At 44.8% G+C, this 12,915-nt stretch overlaps 1 protein-coding gene across 1 annotated transcript in view; it reads right to left on the bottom strand.

Annotated features, from left to right (window-relative positions):
* Positions 1-12,915, bottom strand: part of LOC124712167 (optomotor-blind protein-like) — a 503,819-nt gene that overhangs the window by 6,315 nt on the left and 484,589 nt on the right. The window contains exons 6-8 of the mRNA XM_047242462.1: positions 10,370-10,400; positions 10,120-10,240; positions 4,903-5,224 (exon numbers count right to left, since the gene is read on the bottom strand). Of these exons, the coding sequence (XP_047098418.1) occupies positions 4,903-5,224; positions 10,120-10,240; positions 10,370-10,400 (474 nt within the window). The remainder of the gene's footprint in view (positions 1-4,902; positions 5,225-10,119; positions 10,241-10,369; positions 10,401-12,915) is intronic.

The following is a 12,915-nucleotide window of genomic DNA, read 5'->3' as shown; positions in this document are numbered from 1 at the left end:
TTGTTTCAACATACCTGGTGACCAGGTGTTCCCATTTCTTCCACATCTTTATGGTGAGCATGCCGTGGCTGGTCTCGTCTTGCAAGACGGCATCAGACTTGTTCACAGGGCTCCAAGTTTCCGTTCGTGATCTGATGAACACTTAGGCACTCTACTGCATATCGACAGGTCCGCTAACCCATTCAATCTTAACCTCACAGAAATTGTCTGGTACCATGTGGTACAGCGGCTGAATCGTAGCAAAAAACGTCTCTGCAATTTGGTAGTTCCACGTCGTGCCATCATCAACGATTGGCTTCAGATATATATAGCATCCATTTAGGAGAATGATTCACTACATCAGAGGCCTTGAACTATACTCTCAGTATTTACGTAAGATAAAGAAAAGTTCGACAAGTGTGTATGCAGTGGTGCCAATGGTACACCAGAGTATAAAGGACGATCAAAAAGTTTCCGTCTGAGGGCGTTGCTGACAGCGTAAATGCGACGTAGCGCGACTCCCACGCGGTCGCCTTATATAAGCGAGTGACCAGTGCGGCATTCTTGTCTTTCCGACGCGCGTGCGGTAAATGTGGATACGTGAACTGTGGCGACGTTATTACCAAACGTGTCCAAACAGGACGAACATGCTTTTATTCTTTTCTTGGCTGCCGAAGAACGAACAAAGGTAGACACCAACTGAGAATGAAGAATGTGTGTGGGGAAGCATATCTGTTGAAAACCTCCACTGCATAATGGTATACCAAGTTCCATGCTGGTCACAGTTTGACACAAGACACAACACGTTCCTTGAGCACAGTATTGCAGACGACGGAAGCTGGTGGGAGACACTACAGCACCCGCCCTATAGTCCTGATCTGTTTCCATGGCATTATCACGCCCTCGGACCCTTAAAAAGGCCTTGAAGTGTCAACGATTCCTGTCGGGAGATCATATGCAGCAGGCCATTACGGAATTGTTCACGCAGCAGAACACATTTTTTTAACAAACGGCTATCTATATCCTGGTGCGTCGGTGGGACATTTGCCTGAATGCCCACGGCGGTTTTTAGTCATTGGACTGTGTAGCCTTTAAACGGAAACTTTATGATCACTTCTTTACATCATACTTGAACCCAATGCCTATGAAGGTCTGCAGACTCACATAGCAGCCTCTGGGGTACTAACTGGCATTGTTAGAAACAAAGACAAGTGGCACGTGGAAAACCCATTAGCAAGAAGCTTTGAAAATATTTAGAAAATAAAGGTTCTGTAAGAGATAATAAGGCTGTACGTGATATTGCTGAACTGAATGCTGTGAAAGCAGTGAATATCCTCAAGGATGCAGCTACATCAGAAGTAAGTCCGATGCAAAGGACGAGTAGAAGCAGCGTAGCAACTGTGGCAGAACCAGGAGAATGAGTAAGAACATGTCGGGGACTTATTTGGGTCTCCAAGAAAGGGCAGACTGTGGGGAAAACGGGGACGGGGCTGTAGGCTCAGTCATGTCCCATTGGTTGACCCTGGTGGAACTGCTAACGACGGCGCTATGTCACCTGTGTCCCCATTCCAGATCAGACGCGCGGTGGGTTCGAGACTGATTGGGGATGGTACAGGTGAGGACTTTTCTGATGACGTCATAGAAAAAACAATTGGAGACTGTAACGAATATATGGGCGATCCAGTATTAGAATCGTAGTTTAAAAGCGCTATAGATGAGCTGAGATCGAATAAGACAGAAGGGATAGATAATATACCATCGTAATTTCTGAAATCTTTGGAGGAAGTGGCAGCCATACAACCAATCAAGTTGCTGTGTAGAATCTACGAGACTGGCGACGTACCACTAGACTTCGAAAAAATATCGTCCGTACAATTCCGAAGATAGCAAATGCAAACTGAGTGCAAGAACTACCACAGAATCAGCATGAAAGCTCATGCATACGAGTTTCTGACAAGAGTAATACAAATAAAAATTGAAAAGAAAATTGTTGATGTGTTAGATGACGATCAGTTTGGCTTTATGAAAGGTAAAGGCACCAGAGAGGCAGTTCTAACTTTGGACTTGGTAATGGAAACGAGAAAGAAGGAAATCAAAATCCAGGAAAAGCGTTTGACAGTATGAAATGGTGCAAGATGTTCGGAATTCTGAGAAGAATAGGAGGAATCTACACCGAAAGTGGGTGATGCACAAAGTGTAAAAGAACAAGGAGGGAACAATAAGATTAGAAGACCATGAACGGAGTGCTCGGATTGAAAAAGGTGTAAGAGAGGGATGCAGTCTTTCGTCCATATTATACAATCTACAGATCGAAATAGAACAGGGAAATAAAAATAAGGTTTAAGAATGAGATTAAAACTCACGATGAAAGGATATCGATGATGATTCGCTTATCACGTTGTTAGCTTGAATAAAGGTGAAGAAAAAGAAATGTAATGAGAAGCAGCAGAAATGAGAACAGCAAGGAACTTGGTATTAAAATTGATGATCAGAAAGTAGACTAAAGTAAGGAATTCTGCTACGGTGGACGCAAATTATCCTTGACGTTCTAAGCAAGGAGGATATGAAAGGCACAGTAGCATACGGAACGAGGGCATTCCTGACCAAGAGAAATCCACTGGTGTCAAACGAGGGTCCCAATTTGGGGAAGATATTTCTGAGAATGTACGTTTAGAGCATAGCACTTATAGGTAGTAATCATGGACAGTGGGAAAGTGAGAATCGCAGCATATGATACTTGGTGCTACAGAAGAATGTTGAAAATTAGGTGGTATGATAAAGTAAGGAATGAGGAGGTCTTGCTCAGAATCTGAGAGGCAATAAATATATGGAAAACACTGACAAGAAGAAGGGAGAAGATGATAGGAGATGCGTTAAGATGCCTGGGAATAATCTCCATGGTACTACAGGAAGCTAGAGAGGGTAGCAACATATAACTAAAAGAAAAAGAAAAAAAAAGTTTCAGAACGATCCGCTTCTAGATATGTAGATGTTGTCCTCGGCAATTGGTGATACGCTGACACAGACGTTAATAATGTTAGCGTGGGTCGTAGATGTAGAATTCTGCAACAAGGGATTCGTGAAGACATAGCTTCCTTAATACTGAGGTGTCCCACTGGTAGTGATTAGGAGCTACCAGTAAGCCATCTGATGCGATGGTAGTGTAGATGATCAACAAGTGTACTACATGGTTTAAGGGTTTTAATTGTAAATTATTCTACTACTATGTGAAATACGGCTCGCATAAGATTCTACGTGGTTTTAGAAAAATACCTGATGACGCATGAGGACACAGTTTCTCGCTGGATTCATGCTATAGTCAAGAGGCGGAGTTAATCAGCAGAAGCCTGATGTCACCTTAGGATGACTAATTTTTACGTTCGTGAGCTTTCTTGGGATATAACCGTAATATTCGTAATATCAGTTGTAAGAGGTCCATGACTAAGGAATTTGTTGGTAGCGCACTCGAGCTGACGTAATTTCGATGGATTGCTCACGCGCTGCCTGCGATATGTAAGCTATAAGAGAATCTCAGACCAGAGAGCACTGTTGTCAGCAGTAGGAACTATCTGGAGTAGGAGTAAGTAGTAGCTAGTATTGTATCAAGTCCCATGAAAATATTTTAATAAATCTCTTAATAATAATCATTCTTAAAAAAATTAACTTTTTACAATCATTCATTTCAATTTAAAGAATTTGCCAATTTCTCCACTCCATGTTCATCCCAATTATTGTAAAGAAAAATCAGTTGTTCTTTTTATAAGTGACAAATCTATCGGCCAGCATTGCACTGGGCTGTGCCAGAAAAAATTCTTATAGGAGCAGATATATATGCGTTATGGTTCAAATGGCTCTGAGCACTATGGGACTCAACATCTGAGGTCATAAGTCCCCTAGAACTTAGAACTACTTAAACGTAACTAACCTAAGGACATCACACACATCCATGCCCGAGGCAGGATTCGAACCTGCGACCGTAGCGGTCGCGCGGTTCCAGACTGAAGGGCCTAGAACCGCTCGGCCACACCGGCCGGCTATATGCGTTATCCGGCGACCTTATTGAGGTAAGAATTTTCAGTTTAAGTGTAATCTGCCAACAGAAAAATTCCAAAACCTCCCAACAGTAAAAATACAATTATTTATAACATTCACATTCAGCGTAACCTCCCAATAAAAAATTCCGTAACCTACCAATAATACAATGCGACTAATCTCTCAATAAAATTGTGGCTCACTTATAACATTTCAATAATTGAATGTGAATTTAAAGTGGTAAATTTGGACGTCAGCAGTGATGCGTCATGGCCCTGAAAGATCATTCTGAATAAACTGAAAATTCTTACCTCAATAAGGTCGCCGGATAACGCATATATATCTGCTCCTATAAGAAAGTTTTCTGGCACAGCCCTGTCCAATGCTGGCCGATAGATTTGTCATGTATAAAACGAACAACTGATTTTTCTTTACAATAATTGGGATGACCATGGATTGGAAAAATTAGTAAATTCTTTAAATTGAGATGAATGATTGTCAAAAGTTAATTTTTTTAAGAATGATTATTTTCATGGGACTTGATATAACAAAAGTATATATGCGAGAGGCTGCTTTTACCTCATACCACATCGCGCCATCGTTCCCCACGACCGGCCCAGCCAACTCGACACACACGACTCCTAGCTACTACTTACTTTACTGCCACACAGTTCCTACAGCTCACAACACAGATCTCTGGTCTGAGATTCTCTTACAGCTTACATATCGCAGGCAGCGCGTGAGCAATCCATCGAAATTACATCTGCTCGAGTGCGCTAGCAACAAATTCGTTAGTGATGGACCTCTTACACAGTGGTCAGTGTAGATATGTGAAACACATTTCTCTCTCTTTCCGCACAGTATTGTGACAGTAGAAGAGGAGGTACTCACCCGTGGGGGTAGAGGTAGGGCAGCAGGTGGGGCGGCGGGTGAATGGGCGGCCCCACGGAGATGTTGGGCGCCGGGTAGTCGCCGGCGGCGGCGGCGGCGCCCTGGGGCGGCGAGCCGCGGCTGAAGGCGGCGGCGGCCACCGTCGACTCGGAGCAGCTCGAGTCGCTGCCGTCGCGCTCGCTGTCGTCGTGGTGGCCGAGGGGCGGGGGCGGCACGGCGTGGCCGTGCGCGTGCTGGTGCTGGTGCAGCCGCCGCCGCAGCGCCGCCTCCTCGCCCGCAGACATGTCGGGGGCCGAGCCCGCTGCGGACAGCGAGAACCACGCTGAGGGCCGGCCCGTCAGGGCCCGTCTCCACACCAACAACACACTCACACTCAACACACAGTGCCGCGTTTCCTCCCGTGTACCGGGCAGACTGCTTAAACTTACTTACACTGAAGGGCCGAACAAACTGGTACAGCTGCCTAATATCGTGTAGGGCCCGCACGAGCACGCAGAAGTGCCGCACACGACCTGCCATGAACTCGACTAATGTCTGAAGTAGTGTTGGAGGGAACTAACACAATGAATCCTGCAGGGCTGTCCAAAAATCCCGAAAAGAGTATAAGGGGATGGAGATCTCTTGCAAGTTACAAGGCATCCCAGATATGCTCAATATTCTGGGGAGTCTGGCGGCCAGCGGAAGTGTTTAAACTCATAAGAGTGTCTCTGGAGCCACTCTGTAGCAATTCTGGACGCGTGAGGTGTCGCATTGCCCTTCTGGAATTGCCCAAGCCGGTCGGAATGCACAAGGGACACGAATGGATGCAGGTGATCAGACAGGATGCTTACGTACGTGTTCCTTGTCAGAGTTGTATCTACACGTATCAGGGGTCCCGTATCACTCCAGCTGCACACGCCCCACAACATTACAGAGCCTCCACCAGCTTGAACAGTCGCCTGCTCACATTCAGGGTTCCCATACAAGTCTATCTGCTCGATACAATTTGAAGCGGTACTCGTCCGACCAGCCACCATGTTTCCTGTCATCAACAGTCGCTGTTGACGGGTCAGTCTGGAACCGCGCGACCGCTACGGTCGCAGGCGCGAATCCTGCCTCGGGCATGGATGTGTGTGATGTCCTTAGGTTAGTTAGGTTTAAGTAGTTCTAAGCTCTAGGGGACTGATGATCTCCGATGTTAAGTCCCATAGTGCTCAGAGCCATCTGAACCACTTTTTTCTAGGCGACTGATGACCTCAGAAGTTAGGTCCCATAGTGCTACGAAACACATTACAGCAAAGTCCTGACAAAAGGTAACTAGAACTTTGACTCCACCATCGGAAAACGTAATTCTCCGCTCCACAGCAGTTTGAGCAACACTCTATATGCTGTATCGTCAGTTTAGCCGCGTGTGGAAACCAGGCTTGGGGAAATAAAAAACTTCCAGGTCGGTTGTCGAATCCAAAGGCTAAGTCACGTAGCCGGCCAGTCTGGCCGAGCGGTTCTAGGCGCTTCAGTCTGCAACCGAACGACCGCGAGGCGTAAAGCTTTGTGTCGTGCAGTCATCAAGGGTACACGAGTGGGCCATCATCTCCGAAGGCCCATATCGATGATGTTTCGTTGAATGGTCTGCACGATGACACTTTTTGATGGCCAAGCACTGAAATCTGCAGCAATTTGCGGAAGGATTGCTCTTCTGTCTTGTTAAACGATTCTCTTCAGTCGTCGTTGGCCCCGTTCTTGAAGGATCTTTTTCCCGCCTCAGCGATGTCGGAGATTTGATGTTTTACCAGATTCCTGATATTCATGGAACATTTATGAAATAGTCGTGCGAGAAAATCCCCACATCATCGCTATCTCGGAGACGCTGTATCCCACCGCTCATGCGCCGGATATAAAACCACGTTCAAGCTCACTTAAATCTTGACAACCTGCCGCTGTAGCAGCAATAACCGATCTAACATCTGCGCCAGGCACTTGTTGTCCTATATAGGCGTTGCCGACCGCACCGCCGTGTTCTGTCTGTTTACATATCTCTGTATTTGAATACGCATGCCTATACCACTTTCTTCAGCGCTTCAGTGTAGATATATTTTCCTCCTGGACCGTTGTTAATTGTATTTATTCAAAGTCGCAATTTCGGCCTACTTGCCATTTTCGAGTGATAGCTGCAACAACATAAATTACGAAAAGAACAGTTCTCTTAATAAAATCATAACCACATATCTCTGTATTTGAATACGCATGCCTATACCAGTTTCTTCCCTTACCTCACTATGAAATATCTGTACACCTATACACAAACACCAAAACTTTTGTAGATGTGGGTAATATAACCATAAATCTTATGAGCACGAACAAAAGGCTAAGATAAAGATGCTATATTTCTCCAATACTCTTCTGTAAATGCATAGATGAAGTGATCAGTGAATGGAAAGGGTTCAGTGAAAAAGGAATAGTTTTAGATCGTAACACTAGACGAAATGAAGTTTTATATTCAGATGACCCTGACTGAAAAAAGTTACAGTAGTTAATCTCACGTTACAACCTCAAATTCTCTGTAGATAAAACGAAAGTGATCCCATTTCGAGGCATACAATCAATAAGTTCAGAGGAAGTCGTGAATAACAAAATATCAAACCAAGTTCAACATTTTAAATATATGGGATGCGACGTAACTATGAGTATTACTTTAACCTGATTAAAAACTAAATAAATGTACTTCCATATGTGGAACTATCGCAAAATGTTTGCAGAACAAAGCCAGAAAAGTAAAGGGAAGCACGAATGACAACAAAACACCAAGTCAGAGTTCAAGAAATGAGGGAAAGGACGTACACAATAAGACCGTAAAAGGAGCTAAGGTATAAGGAAAGATCTAGGAATAAATAACCTAAACTAAAAAATAAAAGAAGGTATGGGTAAATGGAAGGAACACTTAGACTGTATGGGAAGAGGAGTCCCGCTAAAAGCTCTTAGTGACAAATGCATGAAGAAACACAGAAAGATCGTACAAGAGATGTAACGGAACAGGTAATTTGCTCAATAGATGACGTTAAGAGGAAGAAGAAAAAGACGTAGTACGACGAAAATAAGAATTATGTCGATATACAATCGTTACTCATAAGAGGATTCGGTTCTTATGTCAATCATGTGTTACACGCATAGCATATGTGTACGTGAGTGACGTGAGGACAGTGTCCTCTTAAAAGGAACAATTGTACTTTGACATATTTCATAGTGAGATAAGAAGACGAATATATTTTTAAAAGGACAATTTTATTCGTGTGGAAAGAAAATTTTCGAGAAAAGAATGTATCCCTATGATTTAACGTGTCTCTAAGCAAATTATTTTGTTACAGCTGTCACCTGAGAACGGCATAACAGGCCGAAATCGTGATTGTATATAAATACATGTAATAACAGTCCAGGCAGAAAATGTTGCCATTTGTAAGGTACTGCAAGATATTAACGCAGGAAAATAGAAGATAGTAAATTCGCTTAGGTTAAGGGCTGCCAAGATTCGAAGTTCTTCCTAGACAGTCACGAAACCTTGATCGTGCGAAAAATAGAAATAACTCTCATTTTTTAGATTAACTTCAAACTCACTCTAGAAGAGTCTGGTATATATTGACAGGATATACCTACAATGATATATCACATCGAAGACTGTACTAAAATGTCTAAATATGAAGCTGTAGTTTGCTTCAACATCGATTGCAAACAAAATAAACAATAAACACAGCTCTCTGGAAAGTACTACGACAAATTAAATTATATTTCAAATACAGTTCACAGCTGACACACCCAATATCCTACGCTATGAAAGCAACAAGATATACAAATGGGGATTAATTTTTTTCCTTAAGCTAGATTGTTTTTTTTACGTATATCATGTCACTTCACTTTATCGTACACATTTTGTTACATCTCATTTTTTGTTTAGCTAGAAACCACTTTATGACTCAAATTTTCAGAACGATGGTTGGCTATATAGTGCTGATCAGTCAAACGACCTGCGCTAGAGAATCAACAGGGCACACCCTAACGAAAAAATGATAAAGAAATATATACTATCCATGTCAAGTACCTCACAGGAGGAGGAACTGGGATTTGTGTTGAGACGGAACAAAAAAATGGCAAACAGTATTCCCAGAATATTAAGTCAGACTAAAATAATGAGAGTTTGAAGCAAACGTTTCTTCGTGTTTGCTGTTGTCACCGAGGCACCAGACTGTGGCCTGCAACGTGCTATTGCCCAAATGTTGTCCGTGGAAATCGGTGTGGAACGGAATGGTTCAATAACGACGAGAACGAAATTATGCAAAAGAGACACTGTACAGAACAACCAAAACTCGACACTACAGTTTCCAGCACACAGGAAACTTTTGTTTCAGTACATTTATTTACTTGACTTGCTAGTCTCCTCGTTTCCCAGCGTCCTTAATGACTATTGCGTTTTTGGATGTGCTGCTGGACGATAGGACCAGCCAAGCGCAATATCACCACAAAAAAAAAAAAAAAAATTAGTGCCGTGTACGTATAAATATTTTGAGCCCCCCCCCCTTTGGAATTTTTTGAGTGCAGTGTTGCTGTTCATTAATGAATTTTCGTATGCTTCTGTATGTAATTTCCCGTGCTCCAAAAAACCTCTGGTTTTTTAGCCTTATGTGGCTGATATCTTTGGTACAATGCTACGGCATTAGCAATTGCTGCATAATTTAGGTTTGTTTGGTTTACAGTGCTCATGGAAAATTATGCTGCTTCTTTCGGCTTACCTTTTAAATATCAAGATAATCTACCTATCAGAAACACTGAGCGGATAACCATCAATCCTGTGGAATATGGTAAGTTTTTGTGTCAGCTAGAAAACTTAGCTCTCGTGCCATGGAACGCCTCGAAACTGTTCAACCAATTTACGGTATACACGAAATGCCAGAGCGTAAATTTTTAAGGAGTATGATGATGTCAGGATTTCGAATATGGAGACTTGGCAACGGGAGAACCGTTGACTGAGTGGGCAAAAGACATTAGTTGTTCGGGCACCAACACATATCAGTAACAATATCACTACCTGAACAGCTTCATCGATTATGCATTAAACAGTATTCCTTGTTGTCACAAAATCACAATAGCTGGATTCGAAAATCAACTTTCCCACTTGCGGCGTCATTATCCCACGCCACAGTAGCGACGTATCGCCAGAAGCGTTCGCTGTGCGCCGGAGTTGGGACTCACCGGAGTGGGCGTGGTGCAGGTGTAGCGGGGGCGGGTCTGCGCCGGTGCCCACCACGTCGAGCAGGCGGTCGTCCTCGTCCGCCGCCGCGGCTGCCGCCGCAGCCGCCGCCACCGCGGCCGCCTGGCGCGCCTTCAGCTCGGCTCCCACGCCCCCCGCGGGCCCGCCGCCCCCGCCTCCGCCCCCGCCGGGCTGGTGGTGGCCGCCCCCGGGCATGCCGCCGCCGCCTCCGCCGCCGCCGCTGTCCGATACGGGATGCCTCTGAGCTGCCAGTAGCGCCTGCCTTCTGCAACAAGCCAACGTGTCTCAGCGCCTGTCCAGCACTCTCCTACCGACATTCTACATCTCCGTGTCTAAATCTTGCTGGTACAGAAAACGCAGACGTTATAACGCACCACATATGCAAGCAGACGAATGCTGCTATAAATCATGACATTTCAATATGATAGATACGACTCCAAAGTACGTTAGGGAGACACGTCTGAGGCGCTGGAGTCATGGGCTGTGCGGCCGGTCCCGGCGGAGGTTCGAGTCCTCCCTCGGGCATGGGTGTGTGTGTTTGTCCTTAGGATAATTTAGGTTAAGCAGTGTGTAAGCTTAGGGACTGATGACCTTAGCAGTTAAGTCCCGTAAGATTTCACACACATTTGAACATTTCTTATTTTTTTTCTTTTTTGGATACACGTCTGTACACAACAACCTAGCAGTCAGTATGATTTTCAATAATTATGAAAGAAAAAGAAAAGATGATACTCACCTCAAAATCACCAAGCATACACACAAACACTTAACGTTTCTATTTTGTTAATAGAGGAAATAAATTTCCTAAACGAGACCGCGATCATTTTGAATTTTTGTGAATTAATTCGACTGGATCGTTTAGTATATATATATATATCGTTTAGTATATATATATATATATATATATATATATATATATATATATATATATACACTCCTGGAAATTGAAATAAGAACACCGTGAATTCATTGTCCCAGGAAGGGGAAACTTTATTGACACATTCCTGGGGTCAGATACATCACACGATCACACTGACAGAACCACAGGCACATAGACACAGGCAACAGAGCATGCACAATGTCGGCACTAGTACAGTGTATATCCACCTTTCGCAGCAATGCAGGCTGCTATTCTCCCATGGAGACGATCGTAGAGACGCTGGATGTAGTCCTGTGGAACGGCTTGCCATGCCATTTCCACCTGGCGCCTCAGTTGGACCAGCGTTCGTGCTGGACGTGCAGACCGCGTCAGACGACGCTTCATCCAGTCCCAAACATGCTCAATGGGGGACAGATCCGGAGACCTTGCTGGCCAGGGTAGTTGACTTACACCTTCTAGAGCACGTTGGGTGGCACGGGATACATTCGGACGTGCATTGTCCTGTTGGAACAGCAAGTTCCCTTGCCGGTCTAGGAATGGTAGAACGATGGGTTCGATGACGGTTTGGATGTACCGTGCACTATTCAGTGTCCCCTCGACGATCACCAGTGGTGTACGGCCAGTGTAGGAGATCGCTCCCCACACCATGATGCCGGGTGTTGGCCCTGTGTGCCTCGGTCGTATGCAGTCCTGATTGTGGCACTCACCTGCACGGCGCCAAACACGCATACGACCATCATTGGCACCAAGGCAGAAGCGACTCTCATCGCTGAAGATGACACGTCTCCATTCGTCCCTCCATTCACGCCTGTCGCGACACCACTGGAGGCGGGCTGCACGAGGTTGGGGCGTGAGCGGAAGACGGCCTAACGGTGTGCGGGACCGTAGCCCAGCTTCATGGAGACGGTTGCGAATGGTCCTCGCCGATACCCCAGGAGCAACAGTGTCCCTAATTTGCTGGGAAGTGGCGGTGCGGTCCCCTACGGCACTGCGTAGGATCCTACGGTCTTGGCGTGCATCCATGCGTCGCTGCGGTTCGGTCCCAGGTCGACGGGCACGTGCACCTTCCGCCGACCACTGGCGACAACATCGATCTACTGTGGAGACCTCACGCCCCACGTGTTGAGCAATTCGGCGGTAAGCCCACCCGGCCTCCCGCATGCCCACTATACGCCCTCGCTCAAAGTCCGTCAACTGCACATACGGTTCACGTCCACGCTGTCGCGTCATGCTACCAGTGTTAAAGACTGCGATGGAGCTCCGTATGCCACGGCAAACTGGCTGACACTGACGGCGGCGGTGCACAAATGCTGCGCAGCTAGCGCCATTCGACGGCCAACACCGCGGTTCCTGGTGTGTCCGCTGTGCCGTGCGTGTGATCATTGCTTGTACAGCCCTCTCGCAGTGTCCGGAGCAAGTATGGTGGGTCTGACACACCGGTGTCAATGTGTTCTTTTTTCCATTTCCAGGAGTGTATATATATATATATATATACAAAAGGTTGTTCTGGCTATTGCCTGCATAAAATCTATGACTAAGGTTAAATGAACATAAGAGTGAGAGGTGTTAGTTATACATTATCAGGTTATAAAAAAATGAAAAACTAAATAAAGGAATTTTTTTAAAAAATTCGGTCTCTAAAACTTAAGCAGTGTAGCAACTGTCAGCTCAACACAAAATAATTTTAAGATGTTTTAAGTGCTAGGAAAGAGGTGGTGCCTTCACTTTTTATCTTGTTTTTTTCCCCTCTCAGATCCTACTTACAAAATAATAGACAGTCTTTAAAATAATAAACATTCACAGTTAAATTATTATTTATATGCATATTATTATTTAACTTTGAATGTTTGCTGTTTTATAAGTGTGGCATATCAGGAAAAGAGAAGACAACGTCCAT

The sequence above is a fragment of the Schistocerca piceifrons genome, chromosome 8, assembly GCF_021461385.2.
Source record: "Schistocerca piceifrons isolate TAMUIC-IGC-003096 chromosome 8, iqSchPice1.1, whole genome shotgun sequence".
Lineage (NCBI taxonomy): Eukaryota > Metazoa > Arthropoda > Insecta > Orthoptera > Acrididae > Schistocerca > Schistocerca piceifrons.
This window is presented reverse-complemented; position numbering and strand designations above follow the sequence as displayed.